Raw genomic sequence first — 23,617 nt, 5'->3', positions numbered from 1 at the left:
AACATAAATAATCCATAGTTATCGTAGTTAACCAGCCATTAATAATATTTAACGTACTTCCGTTTCAGAGAATTATAAATGTTTTAACAAAAAATAACACTTATTTTTTTTTAAGATCCTTGTTGATTTAAACTGAGTGTTCCGTATTTATTCTCCATGGACGAAGTTGGATTAGTTCCATTTACATTTTTTTTATTTACCTGCCATTTTATAAAACTACTCTCTACAAATAACGTACATTTAAGTTATTAATATTGTTGTCTATTACTTTTTTTAAACCTTTCTGTAATATTTACTTTGAAAGTTATTAAGAAAACAAATAAAATCATTATTTCATTATACACTTGCTGGCGATAAAAAAAATGGTACCAATTTCTTGTAGGTACTATTAAACTACAAGGTATATTCGATTGATAAATATAATATTGTATATCTTGCGAATGAAAGGTCTAGTTAAGCACATGTTGACTGACTTACGAACCGGGCCCGAGCCCAATGTGTTGAGAGGGGGGGGGTATAATTGGGTACGGTGCGACGTGGGGATGCGCAAGAATATCCGGTTTTCGACTCGGTACCCTTCTCTCGTGAGACAGTCTGTAGATAAAATGTTTTTCGTTTAAGTATTTTATGAAAAGTTGACGTGGTCACGTAACTCCTCAATCGTACAACATGCGCACAGAACCATGTCAAATAGCGGCGGTGGTTTAAGACCAATAGGACGATGTTTGACTCATAGAATTGTGGGTTCGAGCTCTTGTCGAAATAACTTTATATATTTTTATCGTCTAATTTCTGATACCTGTTTTACGATCGCGCCGGTGAACCGACCTGTACACAGTTGTATAAGCTTTATACATATTATGTGCAGATCCACTGCGTATTGCTCAGACATTCAGACCCATAAAATATTATTATACGTACCTAGTTATCATAATAATACTATAATATTATAATACTGAGTTATTATAATTTATATTTTATTCTCGTCTATACTATAGGACATAGGTATACTACATTTTTTACTTACCAATTTTGTATTCTGTACTTTTTTATTATTTAGAGTAAATGTCTTACCTGTAAAATATATAAAAAAAATTAATTAATATAATTTAAACACTTAAATATGCCTATTAAATAAATCTAGTGATTGATATTGTTTTGTGAGTGAAGTAAATAAAAATTTCATAGTAGCTGTAATGATGTTATAAATCAAAAGCAACATTCAATCGGTCGAAATAATATAATATTATGGATATACGATCACATGGTATACAGTATAATATATTCAGTAATACTTTAAAAAGGTATAGGAATTACATTTCAGTAATGCAATAATTTATGATTCCATTTGAAAGTTAATCTCGAGACAAAGTTTCAGGTAATAATAATAATAATTTATTTCGACTAAGATAGTATTATAAAAGTTGTTGACTTATTTTATACTATAAAATAATAATTTTAACCCTGTTCACCACTGAGAAAGACTTCTTATTGGTGATACAGATACGTTTGACGTGTATACTTCAATATTATGTATTATATTCATCGCGTTATTGCACGTGTATCGATTTTACACTTTTAACATGAGTATAAAAATTATTGTGTAAGATAATATGTAAATATCGAGTGAGAAATTAAAGATTGGTCCTTAAATTATATTTCTAAATTTATGAATTTCGCAAGTTTTTGTGTACAATTATGGGTGCTTTAAATGTTTCATTAATTGTTCATTTATTCGAAATTCTAAACATTCACTTATTTAATTTATTATGCATCATAATTCAATATAAACTCAATTAAATCATAAATTATAATTATATTATGTTACTATTCTAATATAAATAAACTTAAAATCTGTACTGTTAATTTTATCTCATATACCTAAGCATAGTGCATTTTATAGACGTCACGCATGTAAATAAAGCTCACAAACTATAATATGTAAAATTATTGTTTTTTTTTCTAATGAAATTATATACACCTAATACATTTAATACAACATTAAAAATATTTTTTATTCGGTGGATTTCTTTTATTGACTTATAAATTTATAATATTTCATTAGGTTCTACATTGCAAACTCTACAAGGTATATTAAATGCTGGAGTACGCATATTTATGTATAACTTTATTGAATTTTATACAATTTTAATAAGTGTTTATTCATAAAGTATTTATAAAGCAAAATATATTGATTAAACATTTAAAACAAATATGTATGAATTATAATAATATTATTGTCAATTAGTTGAAATATGTTACATTCAATTATTATATAGTCTTTGAGAAAACGCTGTAATACTTTGTTGTATATAAATAAATAATATTTTTATAGGCAATTCTTATATAATTATAATGAACCCTGTATAGTATATACAGAGATGATCTAAAAGTTTATTTTTTGAGGGTTCAAAATTAATTTTCCAACTTTAGAATATTAGAATATTAAATCTGGTGACTGACTTTCATATGGGCGTATGATAACCGATATTTCAGATATTTTTCTTGTATTTTTATAAAATATTTTTCTTTGTTTGGACTAATGTTATGATAGCTACGAATGTATAAAAAATAATAACTCAATAGAATAAAATTATAGCAGGTATCTATTGTTAAAGTAAAAATCAATAAAAAAAATACATGTGGTAAAATTGAGAGATTGGATATAAATGTAAGAGAGGTAGGTTAAATAAAATACAATATTAGGTAACGATAAATGTACGCCTTTTATCAAATTTTAAAAAATATTAAAATACATAGGTATAATAGTGTATACAATTAAAATAAATTCATATGAATACAAATGACGTATAGTATATATACTTATTTTTACGAATACACAATTATATAAAACTAATAATTAGTGAAATTTAATATTATTTCCAAACCTAATATATATAAAATCTCTAATGTTTTAATAGCACGTGATCATAATATAAAATTAATAATAAGTCCGGTATTTAATGCACTTTGCATTATTTCTCAAAGCTAACTATGCGATGTCTGTTTTATTATAAATCCGTTTCTTGAATTATTAGATTTTGACTGAGTATAATATATTATGTACAATTTTACTTTGAATTATTTAAGAAATTTTAATTTAAATTTGTTTGAAGAATTTTAAAATATTTAGGATATTTTACACTTCAATTACGTTAATATAAATTTATACTAAAATACCATATAAATTAAACACTACAATAAAATAACATCCAATGAGTGTTAACTATTAATTTCATAATTAAGAAACGAAATAGTACACTTTACTGTATAATATATAAATGATTGATTGTTGGATCCGAATTTCAGTTTTAGTAGTTACATTATATAGTATTTATATTTTACACTTAATACCGATTACCGAGAATTTACACGAATGAACGAAACGTGCTTAAAAATAATAATATTTATAATTGTTATCATAACAAAAATCTTGCGTGTATGCTGATCGAGTACCGATTTATATATCAGTAAGTTTGTATTGAATTATTTAGACATTTTTATGTATGAAAATAATATAATATTCTGGGTTTTCACAAATCTAGATAACCGCCCATTGGAATTATACACAATGAACAATCAAATAAGTGTCCTTATTTATGTGTTTTATGTGTCTATAAATAGTTATTTAATAATATTGAAGATATTATTTCGATTTTCGTGTATAGGTTGAAAATAGTTAAAAACAAATTATTTGTAAATATTAAATTGCAACTCTTTAATTTAATTGGCAAATTGTATTTAGAAAAAAAAAAATTATTCGAATCTATAGGAAAACAATAGTTTTGTTATTCTAAAATAAAGTAAGTTGTATTGCACTTGCTCATACCAAAAAGTTTAGAGATTAGAAATTAGTTAGAAAATATGTATTTCGGCACTGCGCCTTTCATTTCCCGAAAACCCCATTTCAATAAAGGTCATTCAACTGAAATATTTAGTGATACCACTTAGCGTAAACATATTGTAAATGAATTAACTTATATGCTTTGATAGTTTATTAGTTATTTAGTTACTACTGTAGTCGCATTATACCTAAGTCTCCTCGTGAATCACAACAGCATAGATAACGGTAGATAATGATATACCCTGATTATCCTGTTGCCAACATTCAAGTATCATAAAATTGAACGTTTAAAATGTCCATAAATAGCTTAAAAAACCAAAGAATTTTAAAAATTATGCTATTTTTCTAAAAAATGCTAATGTAAATGTGAAATAAAAGTTTTAAGTCCTTACAATGATCTATTCTAAATTAAAAAAAAAAAAAACATTGTTTTTATCAAAAATCCTAGTGCTGCTGTTTTTGTTATTTTTTTTCCAATAGTATTTGAAAAAAAAACATATTCACTATTTACTCTATTTTGTACTTTTAAAACTTAAGCCGACCAAAATTAATAACAGAAACAAACTTTTATTTTTTGTTCCGAAATTTAACTACAGAAACAAACTGTATTAAGAGTAAATCGTTCTTCATTTCTTGACTCAAAATTTAGAAATAATAAGATAGACGGTAAATTATCATTCAACTAGCGATGAAATAAGCAAAGCAATTCGAGTGCCTTGCAACACCTACTTGCAGTGAATCCACTGCTGTTGGCCTACAGCATCATACATTCATGTCTGTGGTTTTTTTTTCTTTAAAACATATTTTATAGCAAGTCTTACAATTTATTTCGCTTAGTCAAAAGTAGTACACCACGACACTCCAAAACTATAAAGTCCTTGTGAAATTGCACACATGCTAGAATATGAAACCAATTTTCTCACGGGAATGCAGACTTTTGGTTAAAAAAAAAAATGTTGATTTTTCGTTTTGAAATGAAACCACATGTAATATTTTATTACTTAATAATTTATTAAGTATACTATTTTAAAAGCCATCATAGATGTTTAATGTATTTATCAATGCTAATAAATTTACTCATTTCTGTTATACGATATGAAAATGTATTATAAAATGTATGCATTAAGTTTGCACAGAATAACATCAAAGCATACTATATAATATATTATGCAATATGTAGGTATTGAAAGTTTAATGAGAATAACGCGTTTACCATCAGTGATTACGCCAGTAACACTCCTAATGCTCTTTTTTTCTGTATAATACTGTTGTTCAATTGTTCAGTCGTATAAGACGTATATTTTATATTAAATAAAATTAACTTGGTTAAACTTCTTTAACACCCATTATAATTATATTATAGGACATATAGGTACTTACTCGTATATATAGTTTTCTAAAACGTAGTTTTTCATCGAATCATAATTACACGTCTGATGTTTGATAATTAATTACTTAACGATCATCGGCAAAATGAAAAGGTCATTATTCAAGAATAATGATAGTATTTAGACACGTAGTATTTTATATTTTTATATTTATCAATCGATTATAATTACGTTTGGTTCAGTGTATTTTAACGTTGAGTAATTAGTTATTGAATTAGATCATTTAGTTATTCCGTTCTACTTATAATAAGATCGATTAAGTTAATCATTTGTTTTCAATAAAACAAAATTTTTATCCAAGTAAAACCAAAATCAAACAAACATCGATTTTAACTTGTAATGTACTAACTACTAAGTACCATTTAGCACGTATAAATTATTGTATTTTTATTGATGTAAGAAAGTTATAGAAATATAAAGGCGCTTTTCTATTTCATTTTTCACTGAATTAAATTTTATGATTTATTAGTAGCAAAATACAAACTTTCCAATTGAATGTTATAAACATTATGATATTGGACATTGCACTAGTTTCACGTTGGTAGTCCTACATTTTTGAATAATTTTATTCGTGTTATTAAAACGAAATCAATCGTTCTTTAGAAAAATAAGAAAAAAAAATAATAATTTTTAATTGAAACAAATAATAGGTAAATAGTAACCTATCATTTATATTTCAGGTAAAAATAAATTATTGGTACATATTTACCATTTAAGCATATAAATATTTTAATTTATATTATAGCATTATATTTAAATTACGTGCAAAATAATACATTTTCATAAAACGTTCTGAAAAATAACTGTTCTTACATGCACTGTCCTAATAGATTTATTTTTATTACTTCATGAAAGGTACTGTTTTTTTTTCTATTATAAATTTATAATTTAATGATAAAAATAATGGTAAAATCATTTTGTTGGATAAAACAATGTACACCAGGAGTTTAACAGTTTTACATGATATTATCATTCGTTGATTTAAAGTGACCACATCTACGCATTTCTATTAAATTAATAGTATATATTTTATTGAATTAAATTCATTTTAAATAATTAAACATTAAACAATTTTATTTATGTTCACTTTTCATCAAATATTGATTATAATATATGCATGTACAATGGAATAGGAATATTCATTATTTTGTTTTACTGTTTTGTCGTAAAACTTTCTATTTTACAACCTTGCAAAGGAATTTACTGTAGTGTGTAGTGTCATATAATAATATAATATACTCTTCCTACTAATAGTTATCATAGAGTAAATAAAATTGTACCATAATAACTCTTTTGTATTTTTTTTATACCCACTACCTAACCTACTATTTAACTACAATATTTTATAAATCAAATGTATAAATAATTTAAGTTTATAGTGTTCATTTTTTCATTAATAACAATAATAATAAAACAATTTTATTATTTCAATTACCTACATTGTTAATTATACTGCGTATTAAATGTATGTGAAAGTTTTTACAATTGTGATTTTAATACAGATAGATAACAGTAAAAACTGAAAAATTTATTCACCGGACAATATAATAAAGTTAAAGTCAGTGATTTCAATAGGATTTATGCGCAACGTGAATCAATCTATATTATGGAATGTTTTTGTCTAAATTCGAAGGAATGCTCGTTTATAAAAGATATTCTAAAATAAGGTTGGCATATCCGTTTTACTGAAAGTAAATGCAGACGAGGGTACACAGAAATAACGAAAACTAATTAAACAGGGTGGACTTGACGGTTTGTTAAAGCCGATTAAGGTTTTTATTTTTTTTTTTTATGTATTTTAGAAACTTGGTTCTCGTAATCGATGTGATAATAAATCGTGGTAAACACTTTTGTTTCCTCAAGAAAATTATGATTCTACTTTTAATAATGTTAGATAATAATATCTAAATGTTAAAGTTTAATATTTCTTAATACTCAAGCGATTTAACGATGAGTAAAACAAAAAAAAAAAAAAAAGAAGAAAATGTTGAAGTATTTTATTTCAGTTTGTATAATACTATAATAGGTGGATTCCTTTTATTATTATATTCAATTCTGTTGAAAACTGCATAGTTAAGAGATTCAACAACTCTTATATGTTAGTGATTTTCAAATTGTATTATAGGTATAGTATGAGCAGAAATAAATTTTTTCGTCACGATTATGTTATCGGGGACATACCATCTATAATATATTCTATATGTTGTGCACAAGTGCATCGTGAAAACGCTAGTGTCGTAACACTCGTAACTCACGACTGGGAGGACCTCAGAATACTAACTGTTTATTTATTTTAATTTTTTCTACCTACGTAGATAATATTATACATAGTCTAATTATTTTAACCGTCACCTATCGTAGTCTTTTAATTAAATGTCACTTACTTAGATATTATTATAAAACACAGATGGACTCGCGGTGCTCTGCAGTGACACGCGACTACTGTGTATTATTAAAATCCGTAAAGTATAAAAATCCCAACACGCCCGAAACATAAACACAATTGGGTTACTTTAAAACATATTCACTGTATAACATGCCAAAAAGAAATAAATAAAACAAGTTTTTGTTAGAGGCGATGCTCGAGGCAACCGTGATGCGGCTCTTGAATTTCAGCATCTGGTTTTTATAGCGATACGTAGGTACTGAGACTACAGAAGTTTTCTAAATATATTCGAAAACATTAAGTTCAACCAAAGAAACAAAAAAAATAAAAATAAACAAAAATGAAAATAAAATAGCTAAAACTCTAAGACTTATTTTTTATTTTATTTTTTGTTTTGAAGCTGCAGTAGCTATTCAGCTAGTATTTAGGATTGATCGAATTACCGCGTAAAATGTGAGACTAACTCAGTGTTTTGTATTTATTTTTTGTAAGAAGTCGAATTGTATACAATTGTTAGATTGCTTTAAGAACAGTTTTTTTTTCAAGATCGAAATTCGTTTATTTCTTGACAAACCAATTATATATTTTGTAAGTATACTAGGTTTACTTTTCATGAATTCATATATCATAGACTAAATTTAATGATTCAATGTAAAACGAAAACTTCATTGCTTGAAAAAAAAATAAAGAAAACAATAATTATTTGTTAAGTTGTTGGATTATTACAGTAAACATTATTAATAAGTTATACCTGTTCACAAATTCAATCTCGTTACTCGGTATAGAAATTATTTTTTCTTTATATTAGTGAATACCTAAAGATACTTTTAAAATGAATATTTTATTAAAGTAATGATTTTTTTTTTTAATTTAGTAACATAATCATAATGTACATTTAAGCATTATAAAGGTTTACTACAGTACGTGTTTAACTCTCATCGACGATCCACGTGTGTATAGTTCTCAGTCGCTTATCTCAAACGCGCAGTTATAAAGCTTCAGATATCGTACCACAGTCAATAATTCACGGGAATCAGGTATAAATACGAATTATCGAATATTTATGACAGATGATCAATTAACATGTTTTGTGTGTCACCTGAAAAACCATATCTCTTCCCGATGCCCTCTTAATAAACACACCACTAACATAGCTGCTACAGTAAATTTAAATGATAAAAATGACACAACAAAAATTAATCAAATCACCCAAATTAATACACCAGATAAGCCATATTATATAGACTATAGAGGATGCACACACTGATAATAATGTATCAGATGACATTATCTGTAATAATGACACAACTACAACTAGACAAATTGCCCAAATATCTAACACAAAGATGAAAACACAACAATCACAAGAATGCGATAAAATAATAAGTCCAGATAATATTAATGAATCACTTAAAAGAAAAGCCAACTCATCAGTGCACGTGTCTGAGTCACACAGTAGCAGGGAAATAACAAACGATACTACACCATCTGAAATATAATATTGAAAAAAATAAAAATATGTCACATAAAGAAAATAAAAAGCCAATTTAGTGATAATATAGATGATTTTCTTGAACCGACAAGATTAGTATATAATAATAAAAAAAATTATACCACTAACATTTGAAGAAATCATAGCTCAATACGGAATCAACGACATGCTAATGATCGAAAATCTGGAATTGATAAGACCTGAACTAAAATAGAGCAGCACTAAAAATAATTGCACACGAATAACAAATCAAATTTTTTAAGTAACTGATTCGTACCAAATGGATACAGAAAGGGAATCAGACACATACTAAAAAAAACATACCCCACTCATATACAAAAATGAAAGCACATATTAATCACTACACTTACATACCAAAAAAATAAAAACAAAAATAAAAATAAAAATGAAATCAGATAATAATAATAATATAAAAATTTTACAATAGAATATGAACGGGTTCAATAATAAATATGAAGAAATCACCATCTTAATACAAGATAGTAATCAAGATATCATATGCATTTAAGAAACTAATTATAAAAACGACAACATAACAAAATTAGCCAATTATGACGGCTATAATAGAAACAGATTAGATAGTGCAAAGGCAAGTGGCGGAATGGCCACATAAATCAAATCTAATTACCCGAGCACAATTAACCATAAATACAGACATAGAAGCGATAGTGACTACAGTCAAGTTAACAAATAATGATATTAACATATGTAATATGTATTTACCTAATCACAAACCATTCACCGACACTGATATTAACAATATTATCAAACAATTACCACAACCATTTATAATTGTAGGAGATTTCAATAGTCACAATGTAATATGAGGTTCCGATGTACAGATATAAAAAAACAAATACAACAAGACACCACCCTACTTTGGCAAAATTAATGGAACACCTAAACCAACAAATAAAACCAAGTTAAAAAAACGGTCATAAGATGGAAAAAAACCCAAATATTAGCACCACAAACGAAAAACAATTAAATCAGGTCGGAATTGGACACACAAAGCTGGCACATGGATATCTAATGGAAAAAGGTGACCCACCAATATGCAAACCATGTGGCACCACAATCATAATTAAACACCTTTTCGAAGAATGTAGAATGTACGAAAGAAAAAGAGAGGAACTCTAAATAAGTCACTAAATCGGAAAAAAATCTAGGACCAAATAAAGACAACGAAACTAACACCATAGAATTTTTTAGAATAATTAAAATATTTAATCTAAATTAGCCAACTTATGTGATGTACAAAATATCTATAGAACTGTCTTTTTCTTTTTTTTATCATTTTTAATTGTATCCTTATATATAAATAAAATACCAATGATGCTAATGACCATAGAAGTCAAAGCAGAAATTTTTCTTTTGAAAAAATTTCAGGAACAATAAAAAAAAAAGGTATATTAGATTTAATTAAAACAAATGTATTTTTGGGTTTTTTTTTTTGAAATGATCAAATAGTATGTTTATTTAATATAAAGTGGAAAAATAACTTCGTACATTTCATCTTTGGATGTTCAATGTTCATAAATCATAATACAAATATGAAAATTGTAAGTGTCTTTTTCTAGTCCCGTATCATCAGAGAACCATGTAAAACGAGTTATAGTGTAAAACGATTTCACATGTGTACCTAAATATTGTAAATTATCTACGCATGAACATTTCAAAACCAGATTTTATCTTACGACTCTTTTTATTACATGTTTATTTGATTTGTTGGCGTTAAATCTACTGTTGAATACAACTATTATTATTTATTATCTACACGAAAAAAATATATTAGCTTAATAATTTGGACAAAACATTGTGTATGCGGAATTCGTATAACATTCGCCATTATAATCGCTTGAAAAATGAAATAAAACTATGGTCACTTCGTACGCACCATTATCTAGAGTTTTGTACATCGCCGGGCTTGAATTGCAATTAAAGTTAATGTAAATATTAATGAACAACGGTGAAAAAAAACCCAACTATATGATCTTTTTAATTTTTATTCCAAAATCTGAACGAGTGGCAGCTTTCCATTTCGTCAAGCCACTATCTGACATTATTGCAATGATCACATTATTATATAAGTTAATTTTCTCTTATATTTATGCTAGTATCTATATTTAAATATCATATTGTAGACAAAACGTGAGCGTTTTCGAATTGAATCTGATTCGATTGAAAACTGATGTTTACCCATTATTAATAGAACCTTCAAAAGGTTAATGGGAGACGACGGTGCTTAACATCCTTTCAGACATCTGCGAATGTGGTTTCTGTGGTTGAAAATCGGTCCTAGTCCTAATCTTATATTATGCACGTTGCTACTTTCCATTAATCATAAAGTATAATGTATACATAGTACTATAATAGTAGCGTCGTTGTAACGTCTAAATACATAAATTACGTTTTCAATAATTGTACAATTGAATAATAATTTGTTCAAGACAATATTAAATAATTGTTTGGAATGAGAAAGAAAATTTAATTTTGAAGAAATATTACAATTAGGTAATGCAAAAAAAATATTTATAAATATATTTACAGTTTACACGCATAATAAATAATAAATAAACGGGAGTTGATTAGATTTAATTTAATATAATATTGCATTATTCATAACCTCTAGAGACAACAATTTTTTGTGCTACATAAAGTAATAACGAAATAAAAAGACAAATATTCTTATATTATAATAGTGTATTAATATAGTTATAGATGCGTGCAATTCAATAAAACAATATTTATTCATTTTTAAGAATAAATTGTAAGAAGTTTTCTTAATGTTACATTTAAAAAAAAAATGCATACAGTTATATTATATTATAATGTACTGTCTTATATGTATATGCACCATGGAAAAAATTGTTACTTTATAATTAAATATTAGTATCAGTATAATAATACTATTATATTATAAATTATAGTTGATATACATAATACAACATATACATAGTTTAATAATCTAAAATCAAATAGATAAAGTTATATTTATCCACTATATAGTTTTGTTATTTAAAGGACCATATTAATCAAATTAACTCTTAGATAGTTATAATTAGACTATCTAAGAGTTAATTTGATTAATATTTTCTATATTGACTCATGATATTTAAGTGTTTAAGTTTAAAATAATAACTCATTATTGGCTAGTAACTTATGAATGAAAAAAAAAATATTTAATTTTTCATAGAATATCTATAGTTTTTGATTAATCACTTTTTTTTTATACTGCTTATATAAAAAATTAAGTATCCACTAAATAGTAGGTAATTGAGTGTACGAAGTTCAAATAATTCTAACTGAATTCTGAGTTTTTAAAAGTAAATTATAACGTATATTATATTTTATAAAAAAAGAATACGAAATAATTCAATTTTTTAACAAGAGGTTAATTTATTGGACATGAAAAAATAAAATAAAAATTGTAATGATAAATAAAACCATTACAATTAATATAAGAAGGGTAGGTAGATACACAGCACTATTTAAATATATTTAATTTGGTTAATAGCTAAACTAAAACTTTTATAATAGTTACATATAAATTAATTGTGTATCATGCATGTATAGGTAATAGCCAATAAGTAGGTATACCGTATACTATAGATAGGTATGTATTTAATAAAATAAATAATATCTATCAGAAATACATTCAGTAAAAAATAATGTAAATATTTTCTCAATAATCACAAGTAATTAATAACTCCATTTAAAACTTGAGTCCTTGCGGGTTAGGTTAAGATTCAAAACATTATTATCAATAATAATTTTACTATAGTATCATGCATAGTTATTTTTAATAATACCTACATAAATAATGATTTGATATAATTTCAAAATAGTATAAAATAATACTTTTAAAGCATTTTTGACATTCATAATCAAGTATATAAAATATTAATTAGTAAAACAATATTAACATAATCAGTATGAATAAAAATATAATTTCAAAAAAATGTCATTATAATTTATTCATTTAACGAAATTTTCAAGTACGGAACGACGATTGAGTAGGTATATAGTATAGGACATAGGTATTTAGATATCCATTGAATATTTCGGTTTCCGGCTGACGGTTTAAATCGTAATTAATATTTTTTTCATTATTATCTTATTTGGGGGGTTAAGAATTAACGATGCTTTTTGTTGTAAATTTAATTATTCACACTTTTTTATTTTTCCAATGAAATATTGAACAAAGCTTTATAATATTTAATATTAAATTTAATTATTTATTAAAATTTTCTTTTTTTTCATCAAATTTTTCACTAATCAATTTACGACACTATTCAAATAAAACATTTTTTTGTTTAAATTACTAACAAAAAACATTTATGAGAAATATATATATTATATATTACTTGAATAAGAAATACTTCGGTATCTAAAATATTTTGATAATTAAAAACGTTTTATGTGTTATTAAAGTAATGTATTCAAGAAATAACTGATCTTTTAATGCCCTGTAAAAGGCAACCTCTACGTAATGCAACGGAGATTATAATATAGTAATATGAACATTTTTGAACGGATTTTATAAAGGTAGTATTTTTTTTTTAATCATGTTGAAGAATTATAATCCTTAATATGATCATTTTAACAAATAGTTAAACTATAAGTTTAAAATTTGAATTATTCACATCTTTTTTTATAATAAATTATTTACAACAAAAATAGGGTTCTTATTTTAAAAACAGATGTTTGTATCGCCAAAATTTATAAGTTGTACAAAAAATCTTATGAAATTAAAATATGGTCTCTAAGTGTTAAAGTGTATTAAAAAAGATTTTAAAAAATAGGTCAGTGGTTTTCGGTGGTAGATGTTTGTCCATCATCCCTTCGGTCCTCGGACAGGATAGTGCAATTTTCCTGTAGGTATTCGATTTGAATGCAATGATTGCATTTGATAAAAATGATTCTGAGCGGACGAGGGGATCTTTTTTATTTAATTTTATTCGTTTTTATGCGGTAATAAACAAAGCCGTAATTAGTCGTTCGTAATTATATTTTAATATTACAAAATCGTGATATCGTACGGTTTTTCTCCTTTAACCGCTTTTATTTCGAGTACCATTTCGAAAATCCAAAAATAACCTCTCTTAAGTACCAGCTCAAGAACATTATCTTTCAGAAAATATGCTACACTTGTACTTTTGAGCAAGTTTAGGTAGAGAAGAAGTGTTTACAGAATAAAAAAAAGAAATAAACATAATTGTAAAACTGGGTGTAAAACCAATACATTCCTCGCTCCGCTCAGAATCTAAAATCAGAGTTCTAATAAATTGTTTATATGTTATAATAATACAAAAAAAAATGAGGGAGAGCGTGCTCGGTAAATGCATATATAGTAGGTACTTATAATAAGCACGCATCACGGCGGTACGTTTTCAGACTATTCTGCAAATTGGTACATAAAATAAAATGTTTTGGCGCATATCGCATGTATGGTTTAAAATTCGAAATTAAAACCGATAGTGAACACGAAATTTTTCGAATTCTTGCAGGTTTGCACACCAGCTCCAGATATTATACTATACACTACAACGCTGCAGTAACAGACGTAGTCCTGCACCGTCATGGGAGCGTACGTGACGTGGACTTTGGAGGCGTTGGCGTTTGGGACTTTTGTCGTGCTCGCGGTGCTCGTGCCGTACGCTCGTCGAAAGCGCGACTATTGGACGAGTCGGGGAACGCCGACCGCGGTCGGTTACCGGTCGTTGGCCAACACGCTGCCGGGCATCCGTCTACAGGACAGGTCGCTGTCCCGACACCGAGACGACGGTAAGGCCGCCGGCGCCGCCGCCGTCGGACTCTTCGACGGCGGCCGGCCGGTCGCGCTGGCTTGCGATGTCCGCGTGGCCGCGGCCGCGCTCGGCAACGACGGATTCGCCGAGGAGGGCGGTCGCCACGCGAGTCTCGTACCGGCCGCGGTGGACGCCGGCTCGGCGGCGGCCGTGCTGCCGACCCTGGCCGAGTGCGTGGTCGAGCTCATCACGTCGCTGGAGGCCGTGGCCAACCGTCGGCTGACCGTCTCGCCGTGGACGGAGGTGAAGCGGTGCGCGACCACGGCGGTGGCCACGTGCGTGTACGGCCAACCGATGGTCGACTCGCGGATCAAAGCGTTCGCGGAACAGTGTGCGAAGGCGCTGTCGCCCGCGGGCGGCGGCGGTCGGCCGACGGTCACCGACTATTTCGCCGCGTACGATCTTTCGTCGGACGGACGAGCGCCGTCTACCGATTTCAAGCAGATTTTCCGCACGGCGGCCGCGAACAGCGACAAGATCGACGCAGGTGAGTGAATTTTAAGTGCCTTTTATAATTTTGGTTTAAGACGAATACGCGCGTATCGTTTACTATATTTAGATAAAATTGTTTCGTTCGTCCGATCCGTATAGCAGCCAATTTAGGCGAGCACTTGCGCTGCAGGTTAAACTATTAATTTATCTCTTTCCCCGTGAAATCGTATGTTTCAAAGCCATAATACTCAATACATTTCATAACGAATTACTATATAATCATATACGGACGAAAGTAATAGCAATAGAACAGCCAAAGCGTGTACTTGCATTTTGGAAAAAATAACTCTCGTCGGTAATAATATGACGATATCATATTATTATTATCGAGAAATGGATTTCTTTTGTGATCTATTTGTACGTAATGTGACTACAATAATGATATCATCGAAATTGAACGCTTTTATAGCAACGTCATCGACTAGATGAGAAAATATAAAAAAGTGTTTTATTGTTTCCACAATAATAAATATCTCTCAATCACGAAATGTTATCAGATATATTATTATTATTATTATTATTTCGGTTTTTTGGTATTTGTGATATTATCCGCACTAATATAATAAATCGTACCGATAAGATTTCTTTACGATTTTCGTCTATACTAATTATTTTTTTTTTACGGGACACGCGTTTGTCGAAGACTTCACAACTTTCCGACATATGGTCTGCAATACCTTTATTTTTAAGGACGCTACAATAATTACTCGTTACAAAAAAAAAAGTTAGGTACGCGACGATTTTACGAATACCGATCGCCGCGGACGACACAACGGACCGATTCAATCCCGATCTTTCGTCGTCCCGCGGGCGTTTTTCTCGTCGGGGACACCCGACGCCACCGTCGACCTCGCCCGAACTGCGTTTCGGGGTAGTATAAATCATCCGTATAAAATAATAATATAATGTGGTAAGACTCGCGCGCGGGACGGTGCCAGGGGCGGGCGGCGCGGGATAACAAATCGGCTCATTACAGACCGCGTATTATACCGCGCACAACACCTTCTCCGCCACCACCCTCCGCCGCTCGGGGAGGGGGTTCGACCGTGGAACTTTTACGCGGACGATCGGCACCCGAAATTTTAATCCGTCACCGGCACGGCACAGCCGTTGTTTCTCCGATGAAAACTCGCGGGGAATTAATGGTCCACGCCACGCCGCGGCCGTCTATACGAATACCGGTTATAATAATAATAATAATAATAATATCGTATAACCGCCTATGCCGCCTGCGGTAGGAGGTTTCGCCGCAACTTTTCCGCGCTAGACGGTGAAAACTTTGCTCGGTTGTGAGAAATTAACCTCGTCGCCGCCGCCGCGCGCTCTGGCCGCCCCACTGCGGGGCAGCGGCCCAAGTTTTCTCCCGAAGGTTGTTTTTTTCCGGGTTTGCGCCGCGATATATTTCGACGATTGTTTTTTTTTTTTTGTTTTTGTTTTTGATACACGTGCCTTACGGTTTCGTTTCCTATACCGTCGTTATCGATTAAAACGTTCCGTGATAACTATATATTTATTATGTCGTCGGAGTGACTTGGGCGGTTACGCGATGATCGTCTCACTACGTCTTCTAAAAATTATTCTTGTCGTCTATAGCGCTCGTCGGCGTAGAGAATCGTTCCGGGTCATACCGCGATTCGGGTTCGGATATTCGTTGTTTCTACGCGAATCGTTATAATATACAGAAGAGTCGTCACGAACTGACGTCAGACTCCTCGCCAAGTAGGTATATATATTATGTAAATATATGCTGCAGTTGTATATATGTTATCGAATCCAACACCTCTAGTTTTTGCGGTCATACGCGTCTGTGTACTCCGATACTTTTTACGTGTGCGATTCCTGCAGAGGGTTTTTTATATGATAAAATAACTTTCAGAACCATGAAACATTTGAGTATTGATATTTTTATTTGTAAGCTTTAATTCCGTTATTTTTTTAATCTATAACTTAGTAATTTAATCGCTTAAATCTTGTTGTACCTCTCACAACATCTTGTTTTGTATATTATTATTATTATTATATGTTGCACAAACCGTTGTTATTATTGGGCTTGCCCTTTTAATAACAATAATAATAATAAATAAATAAATAATATGATATAATAATGTATAGTGTATGCGTAATCATATAGTACATCGAACAACGATAGTACCTATACGCATTTATACCTTTTATGGATATGGCTGCAAGAACTTGTAAAATACTAGTTATTCAACACTATTTGTGTGACAACGGCGCGATTAAAAAAAAAAAATAATAATAAATAAATAAATAAAAACAATAAAACCATTACGTGGTCCAACTGTCACGGAAATATAATTTATTCTCCGAACACGGTATATTAATATATTATTATTAAAATATGATGATGATCGTGTCTAATCACGAATGAAAACACATATTAACTGCAGGACTGGTATTATAATGAGTTAATGACTAAACATATTTTAATACACACGCCTTTAATTGTTAAGGAAAAAAATTGAACAAACAGATTGTCTATGTTTCTTCTGTATCATCAAAGTTAAGTTTATCGCCTAACACACGTGACTCCTAATAAACTCAACCCCGATTGTCTCAACACATAATAGGATACAGACAAAATTAGACTGAAAACATAAAATATATTTTACAACATTTTTTAGGATTGTTAAAGATATTAATATATGATAATCTGCAGTTAGTAACGTAACGTTTGGATAGTATATTACAAATTACAATACAACTAATCCATTATCAATTTACCATTATAATAGTTGAAGTTGTTTTTTTTAAATAACTCTATATAAAATCATAACAATTTAAATTTTCTCATAAAAAAACTAGAATATAAATTATGCCTAGTATTAATGTAGATAGTATAAAGTATAAACAAATATAGATTAATATAATTAACTAAATGTATCTCATTAAAATTGTGTATGTTTAAATTGTCGGTAGTGATTTAAGTATTTTATTTAATATTTCAGTAGTTTAAGACATAATGTTTATCTAATATCATAATATTATACACTAATAAGATGGCAATACTATTTGCTATCTCCTCAATAGGGTCGTTCAATTACTATTGCAATCATTTTGACTTGCGATCACGAATTTACGATGTTGCATTAGTAGTTGTTAAATTAATATTTAAAATTATTTCATTATTATAAAATCATGTTTTATACTTATATTTACTCTCCACGCTAACATCAAATCAGGTCACGGTATAGCCGTGAATGATGGGTGGTGTTCTAAAAACGACTAGAATGAGTTTCTGTAAAAAGTTTTAAAATTTTCTCTTTTTATGATTTTAGATAAAAACACTGTTTCGTATAATCATCGTCGTATTATCTGATAATATCGTACATTACGTTGTATATATATACGCCAAGTACATTTTATCGGAGTACGCGCTACGAATATAATGCAGTATAATATATATAAGTATACCTACCTAATTTATACCTTTCCTCGAGCACTCGAGCAGGTAGCTGGCATATATAGAATACGATTATCGCTTTGAAAAAGCTTACCGAAAGTTATATTGGACAAATTGTTCTATACAATTTAAATAAATTTAATTTCATCTAATTTTAATTCGTAAAATTTTAAAGTATTATTGTAGCCATTTGCTTACACTCTATTTATGTATTATATAGATATAATTATACATTATTCGTGTGTGAATGAGAATAATAACTAATAAGATGCAAGTAAATGTTTGCAAAAGCACATACCTATGTGTATTCACTGTGGAAATAATGATTATTGATTATAGAATCTTAACTATAATATACTCGTACATAGCATATACTATCTAATGCCATATAATATAATATTATATATAATGTTCTATTGAACAGTTTTGAGAGACTAAATAATACAATATAATAAATACATTTGAGTTTTTAAGTTTTGACATGGAGAAAATGACAATGCTATTAAATCATTCGCTCACCTCTATTTTTCAAAAAAAAAGCTACAATGTATATTATATCTATTTAAAATTTACTGTATAATACTATATTATTACCAAATACCAAGATAATATAATACTATTACAAGAGAAAATATGGATGAAGAGTGCAAAAATAATTACTTTGCAAAGACAATACAAACGAGTGTCAAGAATATCGCTATTTTAAAATGAAGAAAATACGCCCTGAGTTTTGTTACTGTCGAGAATTCAATTTTCGGAGTCATAATACAATTTATCAAACTTTAAAAGTCACTTCTCGTGGATACTGTTTGATTTTCCTCCTCTGTTTTTAACGTTTTTCTACTTCTTGGAAAATAATAAAGCCTAGTCTCGTTATTATGAGGTGGATTCACATATAATGTTATGTTATAAGCAATAAGGTGACCATATAAAAAAAAAAATACCGACAATAATTTAAAAATACTTCTATACTTTTAAACATATTTAGGATATAATATTTTACTGATAGATAAGGCGTGTTGTTGGAAAGAATAATGGTTGTGTGGATTTATAAATACATTATGCTATGAAATACAACAATGTGAAATTATGACTTTATAGCAGACAATATTGTACGTTGTCAATCGACGTTCGTTACACAAAAACTGTTTATAACTACCCAATAGAATTGGTTTAAAATGTTTCGAAATAAATATTAAAAATATAGTTTTGTATTCTTTTCGTATGGATATTCTTCAACTCACATAAAATAATATGGATATAACAGCAATGAAACAAAACTATTGTTTAAAAACGAGAATAACAGCGAAAACGACATACAAAATGGACTATTTCGTTTTAAAAGCGACGTATGGTGACCAACCATATCATGATGTACTATTATGAACCGGGTTAGGTACATATTGTGGGTGTATTATGTATCTATACAACTAGCACAGCCTATCGCTGTTGTAGGCTAAAGGTACCTTGACCGTATGGTATGGATTTGCGTGGGCTTTAATGATATATTAACATCATTAAAACATTTATGATGTGTGTATATATAGAACATATTATTATAGGCATACATTGGCGATTATTTTTAGACGATTAAATAATTGAATATTTTTTTTTACTCGAAATGCATATACATTGTTTGGCGCGCCACCATGTTAATGGATATGTTGTTTGTTTTTAATTTATATTACACGTATACAATAATATTATGTATAGTTTATACACGGAGGTGTATGCGTTATATTATAGTATACCCACGCATCGTATAACGTGTACAAAAACAGTGATGGTCACTTTTGAAATTGTTATATTATTAATAATATAATATGTTTTGACACGGCGACCCTCGTCGATTGGAATAAATCACATCCCGACTAATTGAAATTCGTTGGATCGACATTAATATTATTATATTAACGACTTACGTACATTAGACGTCATACCGTGTGATGTCAAAAACTTTTTGAAACCGAAAACAGCGGTCAAGTGCATATTTACGACCAGAAAAAATACTTCATTTTTCGCCATGCAGCGTCTCAAGAGGTATGCAAGTTTAATTTTTTCTTCAACTTACACATACATGCAGTATAGTTAAAACTTAAAAACCTCTCTTTATATTGCACTCGTTGTACTTACATTGTTGAAATTATTACCTACTATAACAAATATAAAGAATGCAATCAACTGTGTTTTGTCAAAAACGTTTTTTTTAATTTTTATTTTCAAAAAAGTTATTAAAAAAAAAATTAAAAAGATTTAACGCTAAATAATTTTCTTGAAAATAAAATGACTAAAAAAAATGCTAAACACGGAGCAGAGACCTAAGTTCTTACAAAAGGATAAAACGTTTTATTGATGACTACGACATTTGCTGCGGCATCAGTCATATTATGATTTATAATTACTTAAGTTCCTCTATATACCACATACTACATAGGCAAAGTCTAGAAGAAATAAATTATGAAAATATGGAATATTATGAAATTATGGAAAAAGGAAAATATTTTATCCCGTTGAAAACTACATTTTATAATACCATTTGAAGTGAAGAAAGCATGTATTATTAGTTTATTATAATGAAATAATACACTGATGAATTTATGTTTTGGCGTATGCAAGTTCATCTTCTCTCCTTAACCAAGACCCGAATAAAATAACAGGACCAATTCCTTTCCTTGTGTTCAAAATAAATTTAAAAAAATAAAATACAAATTACTTGTGCTACAAACAATTATTAAAAGATAAATGTATAATATATTTATACATTTATATATTTACTAACGTTATAACGTGAAGTTTGTATATACTATATTATAGTATAGTAAAAACGGAATTAGTGAACCAAAATTTAAAGTAATATGTTTTATTTTTAATATGACCAGTGTCAAGTTAAGTTGTCTATTGTTATAGGTTTTTAAATAACAATTATAAATACTTATTTTGACAGTCTTAATGGTTGTTATATTTTTAAATAGTGTACAATTATGTATAACCATAAAAAAAGGATTAATGAAATTGTTTTGTTAGAAGTGAGAAAAAGGGTTAAATTTTAAAAGTTGAGAGAGGTCCACTAAACAAGTCTTATTTAAAACGATAGTCAGTAATAATAATGGAAACGAAAAAAGGCTAAGTACAAAAAAATGTAAAAAAAATAGTCCAACAGGAAAATGTCCAAGTATATAAATATGAAAAAGAAAATTGAGGAAATTTGGTACGAGAAACAAGACCAAAATTATTATATTCTCATGAAAATAAATTGTCTGCTAAGTGTAATTTTTTTTAAAAAACTTCTATTTTACCAAGAAATATATAGTTATAAGTGTAATTTGTATTATTAAAAGATACCGTATTGTTATCTACCTTTATTTGTGATTCAAAGTGTGATGGTCTGTACACAATAAAAATTCGTATAGTTGTATAAAGTTATTATATAGTAATAAAATTCTCAATTTTCGATCATAAACTTTAATACAATATATAAGAGGGCGGGCAAAACTAAGTTATTCAGTTGAAGGTTGCAGTAGATGAACTTTAACTTAAGCAAACTATACTAGACCAATCTTCTGCCAAAAAAAATAAAACAATGTGTATTAAGTATTACAAAAAATAAAGCTGTTTAGATGTTTAGAAACCTTTTAAAACCTCATCTTTAAATATTATAATAATGTTATATAAAAATTATATTAAGTATACTGACAGTATTGTATAATATTATGGTTATTATATGAATAAAAGCTACGTTATTTTTTAACATATTATGTATTTATATTGACTTTTATCTTGTTATAATTAATTAATTAATTATATTGTACATCTTTGGCCATTTTTTTAATTTACCATTTTTTTTCTATCGGGCTAATATTCCACAACCAATTTTTTTCTAAACCTTTGTTTGTGTACATAATTACCGACTTTTAAATACTTCAAAAATGTATTCTTTAGTTTAACATATAATACACTCATACACGAATTATTGTGGCCGATCGGTGACTGCCGGTAGCAAATCGGGTCTTTGTATTCATCTCACGGAACCAGAGTGAGAAAATCAAATTAAAATACAATATACATTAGTCAATAGCGAATTACCACCGTAGCCGTAGGCTAGCTTTTTTTATTATTTATTTCAATTTCAAAAAGAAAATAATGGGGTCACGATAATAATAATAATAATAATTAATATATAATCGTATAACTTGCCTCGAAAAACGTAAATACCCGCACAGGCAGGATTGATTATGTGTAAAAACGGATACGTTTAATAAAATGGTTAGGTTATTAACGAATAATAAAAAAAAAATTTCGTCGGATGGGTCTTTTTTATTGATGGTAAGTATAATAAATAAGCGATGAAATACATAATAATATGCGAGTAATAGAATATTTACGTCATTGGAATAATACCGGGAACAATGATTTATTTTCGTTGTCGTAGGTCACTGTAAGTAGTCGTCACGCGTATTGTCGGCGGATAATACTACCCGTTTCTTCGAACTGGCTACTGGAGAAACCAAACGTGTTTTTCAACTATGAGAGATAATTAATTGATAGGTTCCGATGATTGATACTTACATCATTATTATAATTTCTATATAATTGTACAGAATTGCGTAGGTAACAAAATTATAAGCTATAAGGTAGAAAAACCAATCAAAAACGTTCTGCTCCGAAGGAAACGATGTCTGACGGTATAACAGCAGTTTCATTATTATAATATATTATTATATTAAGCAAAGATGATGGTTACTTACTGGATTAATCATATT

General features: G+C 28.6%; 2 protein-coding genes across 2 annotated transcripts in view; one reads left to right on the top strand and one right to left on the bottom strand.

Annotated features, from left to right (window-relative positions):
* LOC114132301 (protein amalgam-like) overlaps window positions 1-23,617 on the bottom strand; it is a 307,230-nt gene that overhangs the window by 147,043 nt on the left and 136,570 nt on the right. The window lies entirely within an intron of this gene.
* The window catches only part of LOC126551491 (cytochrome P450 6a8-like), a 57,926-nt gene that overhangs the window by 2,489 nt on the left and 31,820 nt on the right, over window positions 1-23,617 (top strand). The window contains exon 2 of the mRNA XM_050204994.1: window positions 14,642-15,428. Coding sequence (XP_050060951.1) covers window positions 14,714-15,428 — 715 coding nt within the window. The 5' untranslated portion in view covers window positions 14,642-14,713. The remainder of the gene's footprint in view (window positions 1-14,641; window positions 15,429-23,617) is intronic.

The sequence above is a fragment of the Aphis gossypii genome, chromosome 3 (genome assembly GCF_020184175.1).
Source record: "Aphis gossypii isolate Hap1 chromosome 3, ASM2018417v2, whole genome shotgun sequence".
Classification (NCBI taxonomy): domain Eukaryota; kingdom Metazoa; phylum Arthropoda; class Insecta; order Hemiptera; family Aphididae; genus Aphis; species Aphis gossypii.
This window is presented reverse-complemented; position numbering and strand designations above follow the sequence as displayed.